This window comes from Chlorocebus sabaeus, chromosome 24 (assembly GCF_047675955.1).
Source record: "Chlorocebus sabaeus isolate Y175 chromosome 24, mChlSab1.0.hap1, whole genome shotgun sequence".
NCBI lineage: Eukaryota > Metazoa > Chordata > Mammalia > Primates > Cercopithecidae > Chlorocebus > Chlorocebus sabaeus.
This window is the reverse complement of record NC_132927.1, coordinates 76098291-76121870: the sequence shown is the minus strand read 5'-3', so window position 1 is coordinate 76121870 and position 23580 is coordinate 76098291. Positions and strand designations below refer to the sequence as shown.

The following is a 23580-nucleotide window of genomic DNA, read 5'->3' as shown; positions in this document are numbered from 1 at the left end:
CTGACCTCAGGTGATCCACCCACCTCGGCCTCCCAAAGGGCTGGGATTACAGGCATGAGCCACTGCGCCTGGCCTAGTCTCATAGCTCTTGATGCATGAATGCTAAGAGTGTTTTCCAGATGCTTCCCCAGACCCTGCTGCTGAGGGTGGTTAAGGCTCAGCTCAGCCTGCGCAGCACAGGCTGGATACAGGAACTGAGCTTGGCTGGACACAGTGCAAACCCAGCAATGCCACCTCGGAGCTGCCAGGACAAGCCCTTTCCTCTCTGGCCAAGGCCTGGACTGTCAGATGGTGCACCCGATTCCTCCCCAGGCTGTCAGGGGGATGAAAGGACAGGAAGCGTCTGAAGTGCCCACACATGTGACTGTTGATAGCAGGAAAGGTGCTGACATTCACCAAAGGAGAAACTAAGAGAAGGGTACCTCCTGGCTCGGGATTGCCCTCCAGGCTGGCCGAGGGGCGGCTGAACGGCCAGAGAACCATCAGCGAAGGTGAGTGCAGCTGGACAGGAAGAAAGGCCCCACCAGGGAGAAGCAGCCTTAAGCCAAGCAGGCCATGCGAAATCCACCTTGAGCCCCTGCCTGACTGCAGCATGCCCACTGTGTGCCCAGCCCGGCCTTGGGGAAGGGAGTGGAGGGGCTGAGGGCTGACTGCTGTGCTGGCCCCAGACATCTGTGGTAGGGAATGCAGACACCTGCAGAGCCCCCTCCTTCTCCTTCTTGCTGCCACTGTGACTCCCAGCCCAGTGTTTGCCCCATGATTCTCAGGCCACTACACCTCAGCACCCTCTGATTTGGAGAAACCTGTAAATCACTCATCTGGGTAGGAGCTTTTCAACTGCTAGGGGCCTCTGTAAGGTCAGGCGGCTTTGCACATCTATGGGCTTGAAGCAAGTCACGTGCAGACCCACTCTGACCCTGACGGCCCATTTAGACCTGCCAGCACGGCCTCAGCAAAGACACAGCTAAGTAAACTCCAATTGCTCTGCAAATCCAGAGTCCGATGTTTTATCAGAACCAGGGTGGTGCCCACAAGTCCATTGTGATGGAGAGGGCAGGAGGGCAGGAATACGTGCTTTACAGAAAGTCCCTGTGAGCAAACCTTCTGTTGCAGGGCTGAGCGACTCGGCGCTCCTCAGCCTCTCCCTAGAAGCCTCCATGTGGAATGCATAATTTATGAGGACCCGCTGTGCATATTCATGAGCTCATTGCCTTCCAAGGCCAGTTTCTACGCCTAATGAATCACTGCATGAGGGCGTGACTGGGGCGAGGACTGGCTCGGGGCAGGCCTAGGGCTCTCAAAATGACTACTAATCTCTAAAACTTGCTTTGAAGAGAATGATTCCCAACTGTGCCTGCCTTTGGTCAAATGTGGGGAGATCCAAAGACTGAAACCTCTGCCCTGAGCCCCCAGGCTGCACAAATCAGGGTGCATCCGCACTGTTTCCCGGCATACTGAGGCAGTCCTCCTCCCCAACAAAGCAATGCCCATACATGGTGGGTGGAACTCTGTGTGCTCCGTGTTGGCAGAACTCCAGAAAAATCCCTCCGCAGCCTCTGATGACATCATCTCAAGAGTCTAAGAGCCCCCTGGCAGGTTGTCCTCCTGGGCCTCAGTCTTTCCTGTCTGCGAACTGGGGGGGTAATTCCTTTTATGATCTGGCTTCCGTTGACTCTCTAACACACCGTTCATGTGTAAGCACCTCTGAGACAGTGTGTTCTCCCAGCGTATCTTGGCTGCCATCAGGATTTCAATGTCAGTGTTCTTTTCTTTCTTTATGGTCCAGAAAATAATGTATGTCTTATAGTCAGTGGGACCCTGGGTTCGGATGAAATACAGTAATAAGCTACCGTTTACCAAACACTTGCCATATGCCAGGCACCATGCTCAGCGTTTAGGAATCGTGGTGCGTGGATTATGTGTGCTCGTCCCCGAACACAGGGGCTCGCTGAGAGTAGGTGCTCAATAAATGCAAGTTTCCTCCCCTCCTTGTTTCTGGGAAGGAAGAGCTGCCCCATGCACTGTAATTCGTTTGGCAGAGAAGTGTCTTCTCGAAACCTGTTTTTAAAGTTCACATTGTATTCAGGGAGCTTCATGGCAGTGGGAGCATTAAATAATTGCTGGTTTAATTTGGATTTGAGGTGGAGGGGAGCTTAAAAGTTTTCCCAAACTAGTCACAACCCAATTAAAATGTTACTCATGAAACCCAAGACAGTGATTCATTTAATGCTCCATCTGGCATTTCTTGCTTTCAAGCAACACACATATGACTCAACTTTGCTTTTGCTTATTAAATGCTAACCAGCACGCTTCCTCATCCCAATAAAAAGTTAAATTGAAGGCTCGCTGTGTGTGCACATGAGTGTACATGCGTGGGTGTCTGTGCCGTGGGGCGTGTTTATCTGCGAGGCTCCTAGATGTGCACAAGCGGTATAAGCGACTGTGTGCAAGGCCAGTTTTGTTACCACACAAACTGTGCTGTCACTTGGGGCTCTGCTGTCACAGTCTTCAAATTTTTAACAATTCTTTTGTTTGTTTGTTTTTGAGACGGAGTCTCTCTCTTTCACCCAGGCTGGAGTGCAGTGGCGCAGTCTCAGCTCACTGCAACCTCCGCCTTCTGGGTTCAAGCAATTCTCTTGCCTCGGGCTCCTGAGTAGCCCCCACCGCACCCAGCTAATTTGTGGATTTTTAGTAGAGACAGGGTTTCTCCTTGTTGCCCAGGCTAGTCTCGAACTCCTGACCTCAGGTGATCCACCCGCCTCGGCCTCCCAAAGTGCTGGGATTACAGGCATGAGCTGCTGTGATGGCCCCTTTTTAAACAATTCTTCTTCTTCTTTTTTTTTTTTTTTTTGAGATGGAGTTTTGCTCTTGTTGCCCAGGCTGGAGTGCAGTGGTGCAATCTCAGCTCACTGCAACCTCCGCCTCCCGGGTTCAAGCGATTCTCCTGTCTCAGTCTCCCAAGTAGCTGGGGCTACAGGTACGCACCACCACACCCGGCTAATTTTGTATTTTTAGTAGAGATGGGGTTTCTCCATGTTGGTCAGGCTGGTCTCTAACTCCTGACCTTAGGTGATCCACCTGCCTCGGCCTCCCAAAGTGCTGGGATTACAGGCGTGAGCCACCGTGCCCAGCCTTAACGATTCTTTTTTTTTTTTTTTTTTTTTTTTTTTTTTTTTTTAGACGGAGTCTGGCTCTGTCGCCCAGGCTGGAGTGCAGTGGCCGGATCTCAGCTCACTGCAAGCTCCGCCTCCCGGGTTTACGCCATTCTCCTGCCTCAGCCTCCGGAGTAGCTGGGACTACAGGCGCCCGCCACCTCGCCCGGCTAGTTTTTTGTATTTTTAGTAGAGACGGGGTTTCACCGTGTTCGCCAGGATGGTCTCGATCTCCTGACCTCGTGATCCGCCCGTCTCGGCCTCCCAAAGTGCTGGGATTACAGGCTTGAGCCACCGCGCCCGGCCGCCTTAACGATTCTTAAACAGCAGCTCCATATGTTCATTTTGCACTTGGCCCTGCAAATTGTGCCGCCGGTTCTGGGGGTGTGTGTGTAGAACTGCGTGTCAGTGTGGGCACAGGAACATACGCGTCCCTGTGAATGTGAGTCCATGCAGATGAGTGTGTACGCGCCCAGTGAGAGTGCAGGCTGTGTGAGGATGTGTGAGGCTGGGAACACAGGAAAGGGGACGTGAGAGGGGGGTTGAGAGTCTTTGTGACTGTGTCTGAGGGTACCTGACACACTGAACTTCAAACACTGGGGGCACGGGAATCACACTAGAGCCCCAAGATTCAGATTCCACAGGTCTGGGGGCTCAGGAAGGTATAATTTTTTTTAACAAACACCTCCCCACCTTCAGGGGACTGCAGTGCCCACCAAGGTTTGAGAACCACTGGCCAAAGGTTTTAGGTGCTGGAAATTGGGTCGATGACCCCACCATTCTTTAGGTATAGGCTTAGAATGCCATATGGCTCCAAACCTTCTATCCACTCCCTCTGTTATCTGAAGTAAAGGTTTCCCCAAAGCCCACCAGGAACACCAGGGAACTGATGAGCTGTTCACTGTGGGAACCCCAGACAGAGGCCTCCCTCGGCCTTCGCCTGGGCCTTGAACCAGGCAATGACTCACAGGAGCAGGCCAGAGTGGCCTTGCTGGTCAGCAGGGCAGGGCCAGGTCTGCCACCCAGTGATCAGTATGAGTCCTGCTGCCTGACCCTGCCCCCACCACCAAACCCCCTTAAATCGGAAGGGACTTGCATTGGTCAGTGCCCCCCACACTGATGCCATCAGATGTGCCACCTGCAGTCACCTCCTGGGGTCCTTCCCTGGGGCCCAGCACTTGCTGACCTTGGATAGCTGGCTCCTCGGTACCCTGGTGACCCTGCACAGCACAATTCCCCTTCCTGGCTGCATTTCCCTGAAAGCCATCCTGGGGTGAGATGTTGTCCTCTTGTGGAGCCATCCTGGCCGAGTGAGGGGCTGTGGGCCGCACGTGTGGCCGTGGGAGCTACACTCTGCCACTTGTCGGCGGGGGACCCCGGGCAGGTTCCTTGAGCTTGTCTGAGCTTCGGGTTCCACGCCTGTGAAGCAACCCTGCGCTACCCTGGGCCTCAGGCCTGCTCCAGGATGGGTCCGGGGCCAGGCTCCTCCCACTGTCTCCTCAGGCCACACTTCCTCTTGCAGCTCCTGCTTGGTCCTCGCACACCTACCATGCACGCAACACGGTTTCCCCACCCTGCCTCTTTGGGGGGTTGGCAATGGAGCCAGCAGTCAGCAGCCGTGTCAATTAGAATTAGGGTCCTGCAAGCTTGGGGATCCAAAGAGGTGCCTCGTTTCCCAGGTGGGCAAGTGGACACGGAACGGGAAAGAGGCTGGTCCAGTGCCACACAGCCAGTTCACGGCCAGGACAGGAACCAACATCTTCAGCTGCTCCTTTGCCCCCAGCGCTCCCCTCCACATCTGGCACCATTAAGTGCCCACAGTGCACTTGGTAGCCTCTCTTCTGGAGCCCCTGCAACCACCAGATGAGGATGTCACAGCCAGAAGAGGAGGGCTGAGACAGGTCAAGTGACTTGCCCAAGGACACACAGGGTGTGGGACCTGAGATATAAGCTTAGAAGTGATGCTGACGCACAGACCCCTGACTCTCGGGCAGCGTCAGCACAGCCCCTCTCAGGCCTCCCGCAGCCCCAGGCTCCCTGGGTCCTCCAGGCCCCGAAGGCTGCTGGAGGCTGCCTGTCCTCCCAGTCCATCCCCCTCAGCTCCTGTCACTGGCTGGGTGGCTGGGAGCTGCATGCCAGCCTTTCCATTATTCATGTCACCCTTTGGCTGCCAGCAGGGATCGGGCCCAGAGGCCCCAGCTTTGCCAGGGAAGATAAGGCACCAACGCCTGACTTTTCTTCTGAGCTCCATCCCATTTCCCAAAAGAACACAAAGGCCTGTTATTCCCCGCCCTGTGCAGGATGCTGGGCCTCCTTCTCATGAAAAGAAGATAAACCATTAGTGGGATTACAGCTGGTTAGGTTTACAGCTTTTCCTCACGGCCACCTGTCCCCTCCTATAATGCTGCATGGACGCGAGAGGCAGGTGCCTGCTGTCTCCGGGTCATGGGGTGGGGGAGGCAGCAGCTCCTCTGAGCCCCTCTCTCGGGCCAAGCTTCACAGGCATGACCTGGAAAAGTTTCTACAGCACTGCGTGGGCTCCATAGTCCTCATCCCATGTTCCAGGTGAGAAAACTGAGGCTCGGTGAGGCTGAGAGACGTGCTCAGATAATGCAGCTAGTAGAGGGCTTTGCCAGTGCTCTCTGCCCTGTGCCGGGTGCCAAGCTGACTCATTTGTCCTCCAAACTCGGAAGAAGTGAGTTCATGCATGCCAACCCTGCCCGCCCACGCCTCTATCTCCAGCTGTACAGTTGAGTCAAACAGAAGTTGAAAGCAGAGAACCAAAATTCAAGACCACCAAAGTGGGTCCTGGGAGGTCCGTCTATCACCTACTCCTCCCACTCGGGGAGCCAGGCAGGCCAGTCTGGGAGTCACGGCCCCACCCAGAGGTCTGATGGAGCCCGCTGCATCCCAGAGGACTCCCACAGCTTCAAATGCCACGCATGCCACCGTGGGGGGGGGGGGAGGCAGGGGGCAGGGGAGGTGACATGCCAGGCTGGGAGATGGGGCCCCCTCCTTGCCCTGGCAGACCCTGCCAAGCTGGTGATGTCACCGCCTAAGACAGGATTAAGGTGATGTCACAAGAAGCAGCTTAGTGCTGGGACAGATAAACGTCTTCAGAAGGCTGGCACTCCAGGGATGCCAGGGGTCCAACAAAGGCCAGCAACGTCTGTGTCCTCGCACCCCAGTGTTGAGCCACTTTAGAGACCAGCAACTGCAGCTTCCCCCATTTCACAGATCAGGAAACTGAGTCCCAGAGAGGGAAGGATTTATCCAGGAGCTGCCAGTGATGCAGCAGCAGAGCCAGCGAGGGTCTTAGACACAGACCTGGGGTAGAGGGCCCTTGCTGGAAAGCCCTCTGGCTTTGTCACCTGGCAGCCCAGCAGTGGAGCCTGTGCCTCCATGGAGTAGCTGTGTGATAATCCACTCTGAGCCTCCGTCTCCTGGTCCGTACACTAGGGATGATAATAATACCTTGCTGATGCGGTTGTGGGGAAGACAAAACAGGATGGTGTTTGTAAGGAGCCTTGCAGACAGCGATTTTCCCTAAGCACTTTCTAAATGAAGAATGACAACAAGCAGCAACAGAGCAATAGCAAGACCCCCGCTGAGCCCCTACTATGTGCCAGGGCTGGGGCAGAGATGACTCAGACACCAGCCCTGCCCTCAGACGCTCACCGTCTATCAGGCAGACACCGATACGGACCTCACGAGCGATGGAGGCTACTTAGGGGCTGTGACCGCACAGAGGAGGCCCCTCCCTGCCAGGGAGGGAGTAGAGGGAGTGAGGGAGGGCTTTGCTGGGGACCACAAGGTGTTCCAGGAAGGGGGTCCGGTTCTGACAGGCACTAGGTGAGAAACACCGAGGAGTGTGTAGAGAATCCGTCTGCTTGGGCTGTGGAGGTGAGGGCAGGTCCTGGGCAGGGAGGCCGGAGGGGCCCCCAGGAATCCATTTGACCCCCCAGGGAGGGCCAGCATTACCAGGCCAGGGGGCTTAGACTTCATTGCAATGAGGACTTCCCCCTGAAGTGTCCTGTTAACTGAAGTGCCAACCCCAGCCACTGGGTGGAGATGAAATGCCCCTTGGAAATCAGGTGCGGTGGCGGTGGCGGTGGCGGTGGCAGTGGTGGTGGCGGGGGGTGGTGCAGGCCGGGGGGCGGTGAAGGGGGGGTGGTGGTGGTGGGGTGGGCAGTGGTCGGGGAGCTGCGGCCGCTTCTCTGGGCGATGAGGCATCAACCCCAGGTGTCTTTGCAAGACCCCTCCACATGTGTCCTGCCCGCTGTGCCAGCTTCGCTGCTTCCCCCTTACGGCCATCCTGAGGGAAACTGAGGCTGGGCCAGGTGAAGTCACTTGTCCATAGATGCCAAAGCAGGGAGTCAAAGCCAGGGCTGCCTCAAGTCAAAAGTCTCGTTCTTTCATTGCATACCCTGTCTTCCAGCTTCCTGGGATCGTTCTTCCCTGATTCATACAGTGCAGGGTTTGTTTCCTTATTCAGATTTTATCATTTAAAAAAAAAAACAACCTGCTGTTTAAAACTGTGTATTTTTTGATGCGCATTTTCTAAAGGAAACCAGGCCCCCTGTGCTTCCTCCCGACTGACTGACGCTGTTTTCTCAGAGCCATAAATCACTTCCTTAAAGGGGACTAGGAAGCCACACAGGAAGACCATTGGCCCCCAAAAGCTGTGGTTCACCAGCTACCAAGGGTCAGGGCCTGGAGGTCCCGCGGCGGCAGCTGAGTCCCAAGCCCCAAGGCAGGCACTGCTTCCCTGGGACAGCACACTCCCCAGCAGGCACCTCAGCAGGTAGCTGGTTCCTTGGGCCCAGCCTTCCCACACCCAGGGGACCAGGACACTTTCTGCTGGCCTGGAGGTACTGAGGTGCAGGGGTAGTTCAGGGGAGATTCCTTAGCTGCCAAGAAGGAGCAATATTTGGGACATGCTTCCACTTCCACTAAACAGTTGTTGTTTATCTGAAATTCAAATTTAGCTGGACGTCCTGCATTGCGCCCGGCAACCCCGGCGTTGGTGATGAGTGTGTCTGAGAGTGTGTTTATGTGTGTGGTGATGAGTGTGTCTGAGAGTGTGTTTATGTGTGTGGTGATGAGTGTGTCTGAGAGTGTGTTTATGTGTGTGGGACTGTGGGTGTGTGTCATCATTTCCAGACCTTGCTGGGGGGAAGTCTAGGGACAAGGACTTGGAATTTCGGGTGTCTTCCTGGGTACATAAGAAGGGAAATGCCTCTCTGGGGGCTGTGCTGCTAGTGCTGTCTGGAGGCAAAGAACTGGGAGATCTCAGCACGCTTGAATCAAGAAAGCCAGCTGAGGGCATTGTAAACGTCAGCGCCCTCGGTGGGTGATTCACGGTGTCTCTGGAGTGATGGCATCCGGGGTGCTGTGATGGATGCCTCCAGCACAGGCTGGCAGAAGGGCCTTGGGTTTGCTTCCTCTTATCTTCTGGTGCTCAGGCTCGCTGGGAATGAACGTTCCCACCTGCTGCCACGTGCCCGTAAAACAGATGTGAAGTCCTGTCACTCCTCTGCCCAAAACCCTTCTCACTCAGGATCAAAACCAACATCCCTTTCGGACTGCAGAAAGACCCCTGTGGGTCTTCCCAACCCCGCCTGCCTCAGCTCATCTTCCGCCCCAGTTCTGGGGCTCACTCTGCCCAAACTGACCTTACTGCTTTTCCTTGAAAAGACCAGGCACTCCCACCTCAGGGCCTTTGCACCAGCTGCCTCTTCTGCCAGGAACACCCTTTTCTCAGAAGTTCTGTGGCCCAGTCTTTCACGTCCCTGAGGTCCTTCTCAAGTGTCCAGGCCTCTCTCCATAGCCCTGTTCTGATTCCCTTTCCCTGATTCATGATACCCCATCCTCAGCACCCTCTTCCCCATTGCACACCCTACGGGCTTTGTATTTATCTTGTCCATTTTCTGTAAGACACCTCCCCTGCTCCAAGATTCTGCTGCCATCTTTGTCTGCAGCTGATCAGTAAATGTTTGTTGAATGGCTGATTGACGATTCATCAGTTGCTGCTGCCTCTGCTTCTGTGCTGGGTCACCCAGGACCCTCCACGCAGTGGCCCCTTTTTACCTCCCACTTGTGCCTCAAGACCTGACTCAGGGCTACTCTTCCAGGAAGCCTGCCCTGCCCACCCCTGTGGTTCTCAGGTCACAGCACATGTCACACTGGGTTCTCGTTGTCTGTCTGCTTGTCTGTCTCCCCATCTGCTGTGAGCTCCTGGAGGCAGGTGTCCTCACAGACTTTCCTCTGTACCCCAGGACCCAGCAGTGGCCTGGCTAGCAGTAGGTGCTGGGGATGTGATTGGTGGCTAAGGGAATGATTGCTTGGATAGTTTAGTTTAATTTTCTTTTTTTAAGAAAAGAGCCTAGTACTACACTGGAAGGTCCTTAAAAACATTTGCTCCAGCCGGTTCATTTCACAGATGGGGAAACTGAGGCCTGGAGGTGGAAGGCAAGGCAGCTAACACCTGGGAAGCATCATTTCTGAGCCAGGCTCTGCCTTCTGAGCTGGGTGGCTTCTCCCCCAGGCCACCCCAGCCTTCCATGGATGCTTCCTTCAAGGGCAGAGGTCAAAGCCCTGAACTGAGGGGCAATCGGGTTAGACTCAGGGATGGTGGAGGTGAGTATGAACAAAATCAAGCTGGATTCCATCTGGAACCCATCCTGCCTTCCTCCCTCCTTCATAGCTTTCTCCTGAGTGCCTCTCTCAGTAAGCCACATCCATGGAATAGAAGCTCTACTTTTTAGGGGGCTCGACCTAAAATGAAAGCCCACCTTGATCCCCCACAGTGTGCCCTTGAATACGGTGATATTTCATCGTGTGTAGCAAGCACCCTATAAGGTGTCATCAGTTTCGTTTTGCACACAAGGATACAAAGGCCCAGAGAGGTTATCTGACTTGCAAAGATCACACAGCACTTGGTGGCAAACTTGAATGCCAAAGCAATCTGTCTGATTCCTCAGTCATGCTCCCCTCCCTGACTTTCTACTGTGGCCCCAACTGGGTGAGGACATAGCAGCAGGGCCCAAAAACAGCTGGAGACCCCCACCTGCCCCCAGATGCTGCCAGCACCTGTCCCTGGAGCCTGGAGTCCTCATCGCATCTGACCTGCTTTTCCCAGATTGCAGACTCAACTGAACATCCGGGGGCCGCCATGGAAGCCTCTCTGCTCTTCTCCCACCAAATTCCAGCATAGGACATGAATTGTTCCCTCCGGGGCAACCTAGTGAGCCTGCTGTTAGAGGCGGATTTGTTTTCCACCCGTGACAGGCTGGTGGTATTGCCTCACCTCCCGCCTGGCTCCAGGCTCAGGTGACAGCTACACAATCGGCCTGACCATCGGCACCTCCACCAGAGGCTCCCTGATAAGCGGCAGAAACAGCCAACCTCGCAGGAGGACAGTCCTGGCTGACTTCCAGAGCTCTGCATTGACAGACACAAGCTTGGCAAAGGCGACCACAGCAAGTCCAAGGAGCACGATGTCACCCCATCAGGGAGCAGCCAAGGGGCAGAGGCCCAATAACTCCCCACGAGAAAAACTAGAAGCCCAAGTGATGGACTGAGCCTGTCTGCATTGAACGTGTGCCATCTGCATTTCGCTGGGGTTGTGTAGACATGTTGGGGTCAGTCGGCCTGCTGCAGTACAGCAGAGCATCAGAGCTCGAGCAGAAATTGCCCAGGGCTGGGCTGGTATTCGGCACCCTCACTAATGACGTTTGTCCCTTTCTGCATGGGTTTGGGGCTCACAAAAACCTCCAGGCTTCCGGCTTTCTCTATGTCCCTCCCTTACACCAGCTTTCAGAGGAGGGACCCTAACCCCAGCCTGCAGCTTCAAGCAGCAAACATCCCAGGACGCTGAGCCCTCATCAGGGCTTAACTCACTGAGCCCGCATCACAGTCTGAGAGGCAGGCACTGTCATTGCTCCCATTTTACAGAAATGAAAGCCAAGACTTAAGGTGGCAAAGTCAAGAGGTGATGCCCAATAGGCACATGAAAAAATGCTCAGCACCATTCGCCACTAGGGAAATGCAAATCCAAACCTCAGTGAGATACCACTTCGCACCACTACGGTGGCTGGGAGCGAGGAGACAGTAACAGGCGCCGGTGAAGATGTGAGGAGTCAGAGCCAGCAGGCCCCGCAGGTGGGAAGGGAAAATGGTGCAGCCACTGCTGGAAACAGCCTGGCGGTTCCTCAAAATGTTCAACGTGGAGTTAGCGTATGATCCGGCAACCCCGCTTCTAGCTGTGTACTCAGGGGAAATGAAAACAGATGTTCACACAGAAACCGGTACATGAGTGTTCACAGCAGTGTTACTTATCATAGCCAGAATGTGGAAAGAACCCAAATGCCCATCCACTGGTGAATAGATGGGTGAAACACGGCATATCCATATGATGGGGTATTAATCGGCAATAAGAAGGAGTGAAGATGGATACAGACTCCAACATGAATGAACCCGAAAATGTTTCCTAAGTGAGAGAATCCAGGCACAAAAGGCCACGTGTAACAGGAGTCCACTCATATGAAAAATGCAGAATAAGCAAATCTGTAGAAACAAAGTAGATGAGTGGTTGCCAGGGGCTGTGGGGAGGAAGATGGACGGGTTGCTGCTAATGGATATTGGGTTTTTCCCTGGGTGATGAAAGTGTTCTAAATTTGATTGTGGTGATGGTTGTACAATTCTGAATATACTAACAACCACTGGGTGTACACTTTTAAATGTGTGATTTATTTTTTTCTTTTCTTTCTTTATTTTTTTTTTTTGAGACAGGATCTCACTCTGTTGCCCAGGCTGGAGTGCAGTGGTGCGATCATGGCTAACTACAGCCTTGAACTTGTTGCTCAGGCTGGTCTTGAACTCCTGGACTCAAGGGATCCTCTTGCCTTGGCCTCCCAAAGTGCTGGGATTGTAGGTGTGAGTCATTGCACTGGGCCTAAATGTGTGAATTATATAATATATCTCAACAAAGGTGTTACTGAGACAAAAAAAAAAAAAAAGATAACAAAGTCAGGACTGGAACCCAGGACACTTTCTACAGAGCTGCAGCCTTGAGCATCACTGGCCCTTCCCTTTTCCTCTCAGAAACCTGGGAGGACCATGAGCACCACTCACCCCACAGATTCCGGCAGCCTCAGGCAAGCTCCGGCTCCCAGGACCCCATATGCTCTGCGTGGGCAGGCCTGGGTCTGCGGGGAGCGGCTGTCCTGGAGCAGCGATGCCATCCCTGTGACAGGCTCTTAGCTAGGGTCACCCGGCAGACCCCGCAGGGCCCCAGGAATCCCGGCTGCAGCCACACCTCCTGCCCAGGCATCCTGAGTAAATTCTGCCTTGGCAGTGAGTGGGACTCCTCCTAGGCACCCAGGCACGCATGATCTCATGGACATCACAGCTGTCGGCCTTAAGGGAACCTCCTTAGGGCACCTCATCCCTGGTTTTGGGGTCATTGCCAAGTCTTTACCGTCTCTCAGCAAGCTCAGTGTTTTAAGATGGAAAGAAAAGGAAGGAAGTCCAGGAGGCGGTGGCTTTCCAAGTGTCTAAGGTGAGATGAGGCCCCTTCCCGTGCATTGCTGACCCTGGACCCTGGGGCAGCATCAAGTCCCCATGTGGCCAGTGGTGGGCTTGGTGGCTTCCACTCAGGCCTCCCAGTGACTGGCAGGTGTCTTTACCCTGAGCCCCTGCGGAGAGTAGATAAGAAGCGGGCCCGAGCCTGACCCTGAAGCTGAGCCCGTGCCGTGTGCACGGTGGTCTGAGTTAACCTCTGCCTCTGTGGACTGTGTAACTCACCCTGCTAGCCCTGTGAGTTCCTAAGGCGCAGCCCAGCCCTGGTGCGGTGCAGACCTGCGTTTGGTGAATGAGACATGAACAGACACAGACAAGGTGTCCCTTGGGTCTCTGACAGCCCCTAATCTGTGGGACATCCACCTTTCTCCACTGTCTGTCAAACAGGCCACACCCCAACTGGGCAGCCGAGGTGGCCCCAAACCCACTTTAGGATAGAGTTTCTCCTTCCTCCTTCCTCCTCAGGCCCCTGCCCTCCATCAGGCCAGACAGTTGGCATTCCCCAAATGTGCCCCGTACATCTGGAGCCCATCTGTGCCACCCCAGGTCTGCCTTTCTCCTGGCCCAGAGGTTGGTCCCTTGGTCCAGGCGTGGAAGAAAGCTCAGTGCCCTCCTCGCCATTTCTATACATTTCCAGGGAGTTCGGAGCTGACGATTTCTTTTCCGGAGGTGGCGGTTGTTTTTCTACCTCCTTAATCACGCTTATCTTGGGTGTCTGGCCTTGTGAGATGGGGCACAGTGCCCGACAGAGCTGAGGCAAGCACAGGTTAGCACACAGGAGTGCAGGGGAGTCGCCCAGGGCAGGGCGCGGCAAACGCTCAACAAACCAGAGCACCCGGCCACTTGGGCTTCTCTCTCCAGGAAGAACTGGGAGCCCTGGGTGGGAGGAGCCCTGCTCGAGGGGTGGGGACACAGGACAAGGCTCTATGCCAGCCTCAGCCAGCCTTCTTGGGCATGAAGTTGACAGAAGCGTCCACCAGCAGCAGAATGGGGATGGTGTGAAACCCTGAGCTTCATGGAGGGGGCCCAGGGTGTGGGGTGCGACTGAGCCAGCTCTGGCCATGGGGTAGAGCAGGGGCACCAGGCTTTGGCTGTTGTCCCCGGGCAAGCAGGAAACCACTCCAGAGAGACGCTGGGGCTTAGGAGGCACCTCCTGAGTCCTCGGCTTCTGCTACAAGGAAGACGCCTGTTTCCCTTCGTGCTGCACACCTGCCCCAACCACATCCCATGGAAACCTCTCCAGAGGCAAAGGGCTTGCCTGAAGCTAGTGCTTCCACCACATCGCTGGGCTCAGGGCCAAGCCTCCATCCAGGCTCCACACGTAGGCTCTCCCTGAGACCGCTCCCTCCCCCAGAAAAGTTCAGAGGGAAATGCTTGACTTGGGTCCCGATAAAGGCCCTTCCCCCAAGCCACCCCCACACTCAGCTCCCTTCTTTGGGAAGGAGTGCCACTTTTCTGACTCTCTTGAGGTGGGTGACCCCAGGTTGGGGACAGCCTACCTGTGTCTTAGCCCCATCTGTCTCAGTTAGTCACTGTGTGACCTTGGGCAAGCCACTCAATTTCTCTAAATCTCCATTTGCTCATCTGTAAAATGGAATGATAACGTTGACTATATAGGGTAAAAGGGGCATCATGTGGAACTGAGTGTGTGAAAGGACCTAGGGGAAGGGGAACCGCCATTTTTTAGTGCCTACTGTATGCATTCTTGTTTAGTCCACTGGTAACTTCAGTCTATTAACCCTAAGGACAAGGACATCAGACCCAGGGCTGAATTCCCTGCTCTAGCCTCTCACCACAGTGCCTGGCGGTACACCATGCACACGGCACACAGAGTCAGAGGTTAACTCAGACCACCATGCACGCGGCACGGGCTCAGTAAGCGTCCACAGAGGCGGAGGTTAACTCAGACCACCATGCACGCGGCACGGGCTCAGTAAGCGTCCACAGAGGCAGAGGTTAACTCAGACCACCATGCACGCGGCACGGGCTCAGTAAGCGTCCACAGAGGCAGAGGTTAACTCAGACCACCATGCATGTGGCACGGGCTCAGTAAGCGTCCACAGAGGCAGAGGTTAACTCAGACCACCATGCACGCGGCACGGGCTCAGTAAGCGTCCACAGAGGCAGAGGTTAACTCAGACCACCGTGCACACGGCACAGGCTCAGTAAGCGTCCACAGAGGCAGAGGCTAACTCAGACCACCGTGCACGCGGCACGGGCTCAGTAAGCGTCCACAGAGGCAGAGGTTAACTCAGACTATGAGCGAGAAGCAGCAGGAAGGATGTTTTCTGCTCCAGCACCAGCGCTTGACATGTTTTTCCACCCAAAATAAATGAGGCGGGATTCCTAAAAGATGTGTTTAAACTTGGTAGAGAGTTCTCTAAACAGTTTGGCCTCGAGGGTGGACCACAGAGCTGAATACTGCAGGAATGTCTGACCCCCCAAACGGAGCTCAGCAGTTTCAGGCCCAATTCTGGTTTTATTTCTAGCAATCCAAGTTGATGTCACTGACTCTTATGACAGGGTTCAGAGGCAACCTCTAGTCTTTGCAAACATTATTTTTAAGCCAGATCTTATCTCATACAAAGCAATGTGTGATGTGTGTGGCCACAGCCCTCTCTTACACTGTAAAGTTTTATTTAAATGTGTTTCATAGTGTGTGTGTGTGTGTGTACACGTCCACCATTAAAAGTCAATTGGGGCTGGATGGTAGCTCATGCCTGTAATCTCAGCACTCTGGGAGGCCAAGGCAAGTGGATAATTTGAGGTCAGAAGTTTGAGACCAGCCTGGGCAACATGGTGAAACTTGGTCTCTACTAAAAATACAAAAATTAGCCAGCTGTGGTGGTGCATTCCTGTAGTCCTAGCTACTTGGGAGGCTGAGGCAGGAGAATCACTTGAACCCGGGAGGCAGAGGTTGCAGTGAGCCAAGATGTGCCACTGTACTCCAGCCTGGGCGACAGAGCAAGAGTCTGTCTCAAAAAAAAGTCAACTGGGAAAGCCAGTTACTAAACTGATGACACAGCTTCTCTTTGATGGTGTCATGGAATCAAAGAGAGAGCGCATATCTGTATTAGAGTGAAGAAACACGCTCTTCTCATAATTTCCCCCAGTATTATTAAAAAATCATTGCCTTCTAAACTCCTATCTCAGTTTTTGGATCTGTGGATTACACAATAAACGGATTCCACAGCCTACTCATTCCAACGCCCTCTTTTCTACTTTAACAAATAAAAAGTCAAAAGAGATTTCTGGCTAATGTTGTTCTCGGTTATGCTTTTCCTCACTGGAGGTGATGACCGAATCATTCAGAAATTTATTTTTGTGCTTTAAAATGCAAATGCAAGTCTGTGGGAGGGAGCAATGTTTTGAAAACTCTTGCCCCTTGCATTATGATTTGCATATTAGAAATCACACGATTTACATTTTGGATGCCTGTTGACCACAGCTCACACAATATGCTCTGTTTCATAATGAAAATGGATTACTTAAAAAACAAACAAAGAAACAGTCAATCGGTGGGGAAAAACTCAATGGAGGGGTGCAGACATTACTACTGCTCCTAATGGAGGGACACACGCTGTCCTCTGGCCATTTGGTGTGGCCATGTGACTTGTTGGAACCAGTGAAACTTTGGTTGTGGCAAGGTGGGTCACTTCCTGGTGGGTGCATTTAGCTGGTGCTGTGTCACCATCTCTCTCTTGGCTGACTGCAGTGACTGGGAAAACATAGGTCTTTACAGAAGTTCACGCTGGGCCACCGTGCAGGGACCTGCCCTGGGAGCGGGGAGGACGTCACCAGACCTGCAGTGGCCTTTGTATAAGGTAGAAGTGTACCTTTGTGGCATCAAACCATTGAGATTTGTTTGTTCCGGAGCATCCCGATCCCATTCTGACTTAAAGAGTAGGAAACAAAATAAAAACCAAAGAAGCTGTTTTGATGAAGGCAAAATTTTGAAATCAGAGTGCAAAAATTGGAAATTTGAAATGGGTGTCTACAGGCGGCCTCTTACCTACCTCAGCAACCGGTTTCTATATTTTATTTTGACTGTGTTAATTTCAAGAAAAAAATAGTGAAATGGTTGCAAATGCTAAACGCAAAAGCTGTTAGCATTTGCAACCATTAGCTGTTTTTCATTTTTAAAATTTTGTTTTAAAAGCATGATAAGGCCGGGCGCGGTGGCTCAAGCCTGTAATCCCAGCACTTTGGGAGGCCGAGACGGGCGGATCACGAGGTCAGGAGATCGAGACCATCCTGGCTAATACGGTGAAACCCCATCTCTACTAAAAAATACAAAAAACTAGCCGGGCGAGGTGGCGGGCGCCTGTAGTCCCAGCTACTCAGGAGGCTGAGGCAGGAGAACGGCATAAATTTGGGAGGCGGAGCTTGCAGTGAGCCGAGATCCGGCCACTGCACTCCAGCCTGGGCGACAGAGCGAGACTCCGCCTCAAAAATAAAATAAAATAAAATAAAATAAATAAAAGCATGATAAATAAAAAATAAAAGCTATCTTGCTATCTCAAGAATGCTCCCTTAGAATTGACCCAATACTTTAAAAGAACAGAAGTGGATAGCTTTCCTTTCCAAGCTGCATTTCTAATCTGCATCTCTTGTCATAGATGAAAAAGCCTGCAAGGGTACTTTCGACGCTGGCATGGGGCCCTAGTCACGCGAATGTATTCATTTGCTGCTTGGAGGTTCATGTGCCAAGTGAGTGCAGGGCTGGGAAGGTACCTGGGCCCTGCCTGATTTGGGACTTGGGACGTGTGTGCAGAGCCATGTACTGGCCTGTGAATGGGTAACAGATAAGTCGGTGGATGCTAACAAATCAGCATCTCTCAGGCCACACACGGAAGGGGGCCTGTCCTGGGTCACACAGTACCGAAGGCTCCAGCCGCACCTGGACACGCCTGTAACATCCCACAGCTCGTAACTTCTGTGAGAAGGGTAGAGGTCTGGGGTGGTGCCACTCAAAGCTACTACCCAAGAAGGGTATCAGGGCATGGGTGCTCCAGGGGTTCAGGGTCCCCAGGGGCTGCAGAACTCAGGGAAGGGTCCCTGGAGGAGGCAGGCCTCCACTGAGCCTGGACGATGGGACAAGTGGGAGACACCTCGTTGAAAGTGCTGGAGGGGCTCGAGCTGTGTCTGGGAATCCGGCCTGAGCCTAAGCTCACCACGCCCTCGCTGGGTGACTGAGCTGGTCTCTCATTCTCTTGGGCCTCAGTTTCCCCTGCTCCATAACACGGAGATCCCATGGGTTAGGAGTGTGGTGTGAACCTCAATGTAGGGGCGCCGTGAGGGGCACTGAAGGGGCCTCCCCAGCTGCGGATTCCTCCTGTGTGTGCCCACCCCGCGCCCAGCCTCTGGTGAGAGGCTGCTGGATGCTGCTGAGGCTGAGTCCTTCAGTATCGCAGGTGCCCGGCACACCTGCAGTGCGGTTCAAAGGTTCATGCCTGGAGATCACCCATACGACACCCCTGAGGTTACAGTGTCACCTCTACTTTACAGACGAGACCGCCGAGGTTCGGAGAGGAGAGGGGCCTGCCTGTGTCCAGGGCCAGGGCACGTGGGGCTGGGATCTTACCCAGCCCTCCGCACCAGGGGGCTCTCACCCAGTCCTCCACGCGCGCCACAGGTTTTACAGTTGAGCCCTGAAACACTGCCAGGTCACCCCACAGAGCCCTGAAGGTGACAGTCTGTCCTTTGGATCCTCCTAACGGGGGCGGCAGTGTCAGGCTCAGTCTCCCCTGTACCCTCCCAGCACCCCAGACCCAGCAGTTGCCAAATATACCTGTGCCCTTCTCCAGGTCCCTCCTGTCCTGTATGGACCTCACCCTCTCTCCCCAGGACCATCTCCCCAGCCTCCTCCGTGGCCTCTGAGCCTCCAGATCCTCCTGCCAGTTCCTCCACCCACCACACTGAAGCAAGCCATGTATCGTCCATCCCCGGCTCCAGAGCCTTCACTGGCTCCCTATCCCCAGGGGATGAACCGGCCAGTAACCATAAAGGAAGTGAAAACCCAGGCCACTTGCTGTCTCCAGCCTTAGCAACCACTGACGTCACATAAAACTGCCTCTTGCTCCTCAGGGACTCATGCCCTGCCACCACCCTATGTGCAGGCACCCAGAAGGCACAGGGCATGGAGTCCGGCTTGGACCCTCAGAGCGACCCAGGCAGGCCCAGCCCTTCACAGGGGCTGAGGCGGGGGGTACTTGATGTCAGAACTCGGGGCATGTGTCCAGAGCCGTGTGCTGGCCTGTGGATGGCTGATACATAACCTTTCTGAGGTCACACATGAAGGAGGCCTGCCCTGGGTCACTCAGCACCAAACGCTCCCACTACACCTGGACAGGCCTGTACAGCTCGGGACTCCTACGAGCAGGGCAGGGAACCACGTTGGCACCGTTCACCAGGTCATCTCAGAGGTATTCCCATATCCCAGGGCCACTCCAGGCATCTCATACCCTTTCCAGCACTTGCCTGCCCTGAAATCCAGGGAAAGGACACTGTGCCAGGACTCCCTCCTCAGAGAGCAGTGCAACCTCCTTAGGGACAGGGATGGCATAAATTGGGGGACAGGGCCTTCTAGGAGAAACTGAGGTGAGAGCTGGGGATGGCCAGGACAGGAAGAGAAGGTGGACACTGCCCTGGTTCCTGGTGAGGGGCCCACCGTGAGGTCTGGGGGAGCAAAAAGCTGGGGTGCTGTCTGGGTTCTAGGATGCCAGGGGGAATTGTGTGAGCAGTTGGGTGGCACCACCTATGTTTGCAGGCCCTATCCTTGGAAAACCATCCTTGACTTCTAGCAGAGAGAGGTACTTGGAGAGCCAAGTTCTTGGGGGCCTTTGGGGGAGGCCAGGGAGATGTCAGCTCACCCAGCTGAATGTCTTGGTGAGAATCAGAAGCTGCAGGGCATTGAAGGAGGTAATAAAGACAGGGGAACAACTTCCCAGCACACGCACATACAAAAGGCACCAGCAAGGGCAGCCATGTCTCACCACACAAACAGGGTGACTATGGCTCAGAGCTGGGCAGTGGGACTGGCGGAGGGTTACTTAGGAGGACAGACAGGGTCACTCTGCTGGCTGAGCACTCCTGCAGGTTACAGGTCTGTCCTTACCATACCCTCTGCAGCAGGGCAAATGCCCATCTGTCACAGAGGCTCAAAGAAGTTAAGTGACTCACCTAAGGCCACAGAGCTAGGGAGTGGTAGAGCTGGGATTTGAACCCTGGTCTCTGTAGACCCGCATTCATTGCTCTGCTGAAAACAGAACAGCCTGTTCTTCGGTGCTTAGGATTGTAAAGCTGCTTTGCTGGAAACTTTCCCAAGCATGGGGGCAGCTAACAGCACAGAGACCTGGATTCTCTTCCTGCAGATTCTGGCCAGGACGGGAGATGGGTAAATCACAAGGTCAAAGGCAGGAAAAGACAATCAACAGACCCAGGATGTGTAGAGCCGGCATCTTCTGAGGCCCCATCTATGCCAGGCAGGTGCCGTGCACTTACAGGTCCTATTTCAGACCCAGTGAGGGAGATGACGAACCCCCCATTTAAAGATGAAGAAACTGAGGCTTAGTCAGGTGATGTGACCCCGCCCCTAAGAGACAGAGCCAAGCCTAGAATGCAGGCAACTGTAAAGGAAGCGCCTTTGCTGGCCAGGGTGTGTGGGCCGGTAGTTGATGCAGGCAAGTTCCTGCTATAAATATGGTGCTGACTCCCGGGTAACCTTAGCTCCAGCTCACCCACCCAGGCACAGGGCCATAAATCCAGGGGCCAGCCACCTCCTGCTGGGCTCCTGCTCTGCAGAAATTTCTTGACACCCTAACAAGGCACTACAATTTTCTCTACAGGTTGCAAGTTATTGGAGGCACTGTTGAGCTAGCTAACCCTGAAATGAGAGCTGCTTCTCCAGCAGCCAAAAAGTCCCACAAAATAGCCAGCCTCATCCTCCTTGGGTGTGCAGGTGGGACTCCCAGGAAGAGGGGCCTAACCCGGGTTCTGTGCTAACAGACTCCGGGGAACTGGGTTTGAATCCCTGCTCTGCCATTGACCAGCTGGGTGACCTCATGTGTGCCTCTCTGAGCTTCAGTATTCTTAGTTACACGATGGAGCTGATAGTCCCCACCTCCGGGTAATAAACAGAACAGCGTGTCCAGGACACAGCGGGTCCTCTGCTTCCCTCATCTCCCTCTCTAGGTTGTTTATTTATTGGTGAAATAATAACAGCTATAACCACTAACAATAAGCCTGGCATTATTTTAGGTGTGTTACATGCTGTTAGCCATTTAATCCTTATTGCACATTGAGGAGTTAATGTCCCATTACTGTCCCCACTTAATGGATGAGGAAACTGAGGCACAGTGCCCTTGACTAGTCTGCCCTGGGTCACACCGGTCACGAGTGGAGAGCTGAGAATGTTCCCACTGCCGACACAGGCTTGGGGATCGGTTACTGAAAACAGGTGAAAATATTTCACTGCAGTGTCCTTGGAGCAACCATTGGTTGCTGCCGGGCAGGAATCCTAGAAAGGCCTGAACTTCACACTGTGTGCTCCAAAAGGCCCCTTCCTTGGCCCCCTTCTACCCATAAGTAAATATACCCTCCGGCACCAAGATGCCGCCTTTACTCCTGCCAGCCAGGTTGAATCCCAAACCCACATATTAGAGACAAAAGACCTCGCATGGCATTCTATAGATGGGAGAACCAAGCCCGGAGTCTGCCCAGGGCCACCTGCCCACCAGGGCAACAGAGCCAGCCTGGAATCCAGGCGCCACCTCCCAGTCCAACCAGGCTGACCCTCTCCTAAACGGGGAAGGGACAGCGAGACCCACATCACCTCCCAGCCTCCAGGCTGCGCACACACACGCACACTCAGCGCCCATTCCTTTGCCCTGATGGGCTAAATATTGTCCTAGCCTTCCTGAAATACCCATCTCCATGCGGGTGGCTTTACAAGCTGCTAAAACCAGGGCCATGTCCCTGGTGGAGGGGGAGAGCTATTCCGGGTTAGCGTCAGGTGTAGGGCAGGGCCAGCCAGAAAGAGCTGTCTGCTGGCTCCCGGAGTTCCCGCGGCCCCGGCGGGCAATTCCTGGCAGCCAGGACAACTGGCACCCAGTGGAAGAAGGTGAGGTCAGGCCCCTTCTGTCAATGTACCCCTCCCCAACACACAGACACACATACACACACACACTCTCTCTCTCTCTCTCACACACACTCACACACACACTCTCACACTCTCTGTTCCAAATCCTACCCAGCCAGGCCAAGGCGCTGGGACTGTTCATCAGTAACAGGGTATCTGCAGAGTGCTGTCACCCACAATCCGCCCACATCCCCCAGGAGACCTTGATGTGTCCCGAGAGCCTCTGAGGTGGGGTTTTATGGAGAATGAATCCACATGCCAGCGACAATTGGTGGCTTACAAAGGAGGCCCTGCTGGAGGAGCCCAGACCTGGCTGCCTGGGCTGCCTGGGATGCCCATCTGCTGCTCGGGGTGCCCACCTGCTGCCAGCACGCAGCACTCTGAGCGCTCAGTGCACCCCAGGCACCAGCAGGCGCTTTCACACAATATCATAAATTTAATTTTCACAGCCAACGGGAGGTTAGGACCACAATCTCCATTTTTACCTGGGGACATGGAGGCTCAGATAAGCTAAGCCACCGGCCCAAGATCACCCAGCCTGGAGGTGAAATAACTGGAATTTGAACCTGGACAGCCTGACTCCAGAGTCCCCCACATAACCCCTGGATTCGGCTGTCCCCAGCCCCCATTCCACCAAGGCTGGCTCTGAAGCTGGCAGGAGCCAGGGGCAGCCAGCCAGGCACACGGGTGGCCAGTCCCCACCACAGCCTCTTGCCTCAGGCAGAGCAGAGGGCAGCGGGCAGACCCCAGAATCTGATCGCCTTTCCACCTGCCTGTGTCCCTGGCCGTTTTCAACCTAGAGGAGATGAGGGCACACAGATAGCCTGCCTGGTGCTGCTGGACCAGGGACTCAGAATGCCCAGAGGTCTCAGACTTAGGGAATCAGACGGAAGCTGTGTGCTCTCCCTGCCGATAAATGTTCACATACACTCGTCTGCATGTGGTTCCAGTGGCCCACGGCACCCTGAGCCTACCCATGGGTCCCGCCACAGCCCCTGCCCCTCTGTCCTGTCAGCTCTGGCCCCAGCTGCCAGCCCCGGGAGAGCTTGAATCAGGCACAGCTTCCTGCACTGGCTACACTGTGCAGTCAGGGGTGCGGCGAAACTTAGCTTTAAAGTCAAGCTCCCCTCTTCCAGCGGCACAGGCCCCCCAGGCGTTGGGCAAGGAGGAAGGGGGTCCAGCTCACACCTGCCAGCAGCCTGTGGGGGCCCCAGTGCCCTCGGCGACTGGCGGCCTTGGCTCTGCAACCGGAGCCATAGTGGGTAAATATAGCACTGCCACTCACCGGCTGAGGGGCCCTCGCCGTCCGACATGGTGTGGGAGATGGGCAGCCGGCTGGCCACCAGCCTGCAGGGTCACTCAGAGCCTCAGCGGCTGTCACCCACCCAGCAGGGCTTGGGGATCCTCCGTGTCCAGCCCCAGGCAGCGTCCCGCCCCGGCCGGCCTGGCCACCCCCCCCCCCCCCGGCCCATGCTGGGCTGGGCAGATAAGAATGTGCTCAGTGCCAGCAGCCTGTGCGATTGGTGGATAAATCTGGGCACTGCCCTCCCCCGCCCAGGGCCTCTCTGGGGCAGCCCCAGGATGTTACTTGAGAAGCCACTGCACCCCTAGGTGCTTGGTCAGTCCCCAAGACCCCAGCTCCTGGGGACTTGGGAATGCCTGTACACTCTTTCCTTGGAAACGGTTCCACCCAGCCAGCAAGGGACA

The 23580-nt window shown here is 54.6% G+C and overlaps 1 protein-coding gene across 2 annotated transcripts in view; it reads right to left on the bottom strand.

Annotated features, from left to right (window-relative positions):
* The window catches only part of EML1 (EMAP like 1), a 208877-nt gene extending 185579 nt beyond the window's left edge, over positions 1-23298 (bottom strand). The window contains exon 1 of one of the 2 annotated variants that reach the window (XM_037984484.2): positions 23159-23298. In XM_037984484.2, coding sequence (XP_037840412.1) covers positions 23159-23186 — 28 coding nt within the window. In that variant the 5' untranslated portion in view covers positions 23187-23298. The remainder of the gene's footprint in view (positions 1-23158) is intronic. The other variant, XM_037984480.2, reaches the window with a different exon arrangement.
* Positions 23299-23580: the final 282 nt, after the last annotated feature.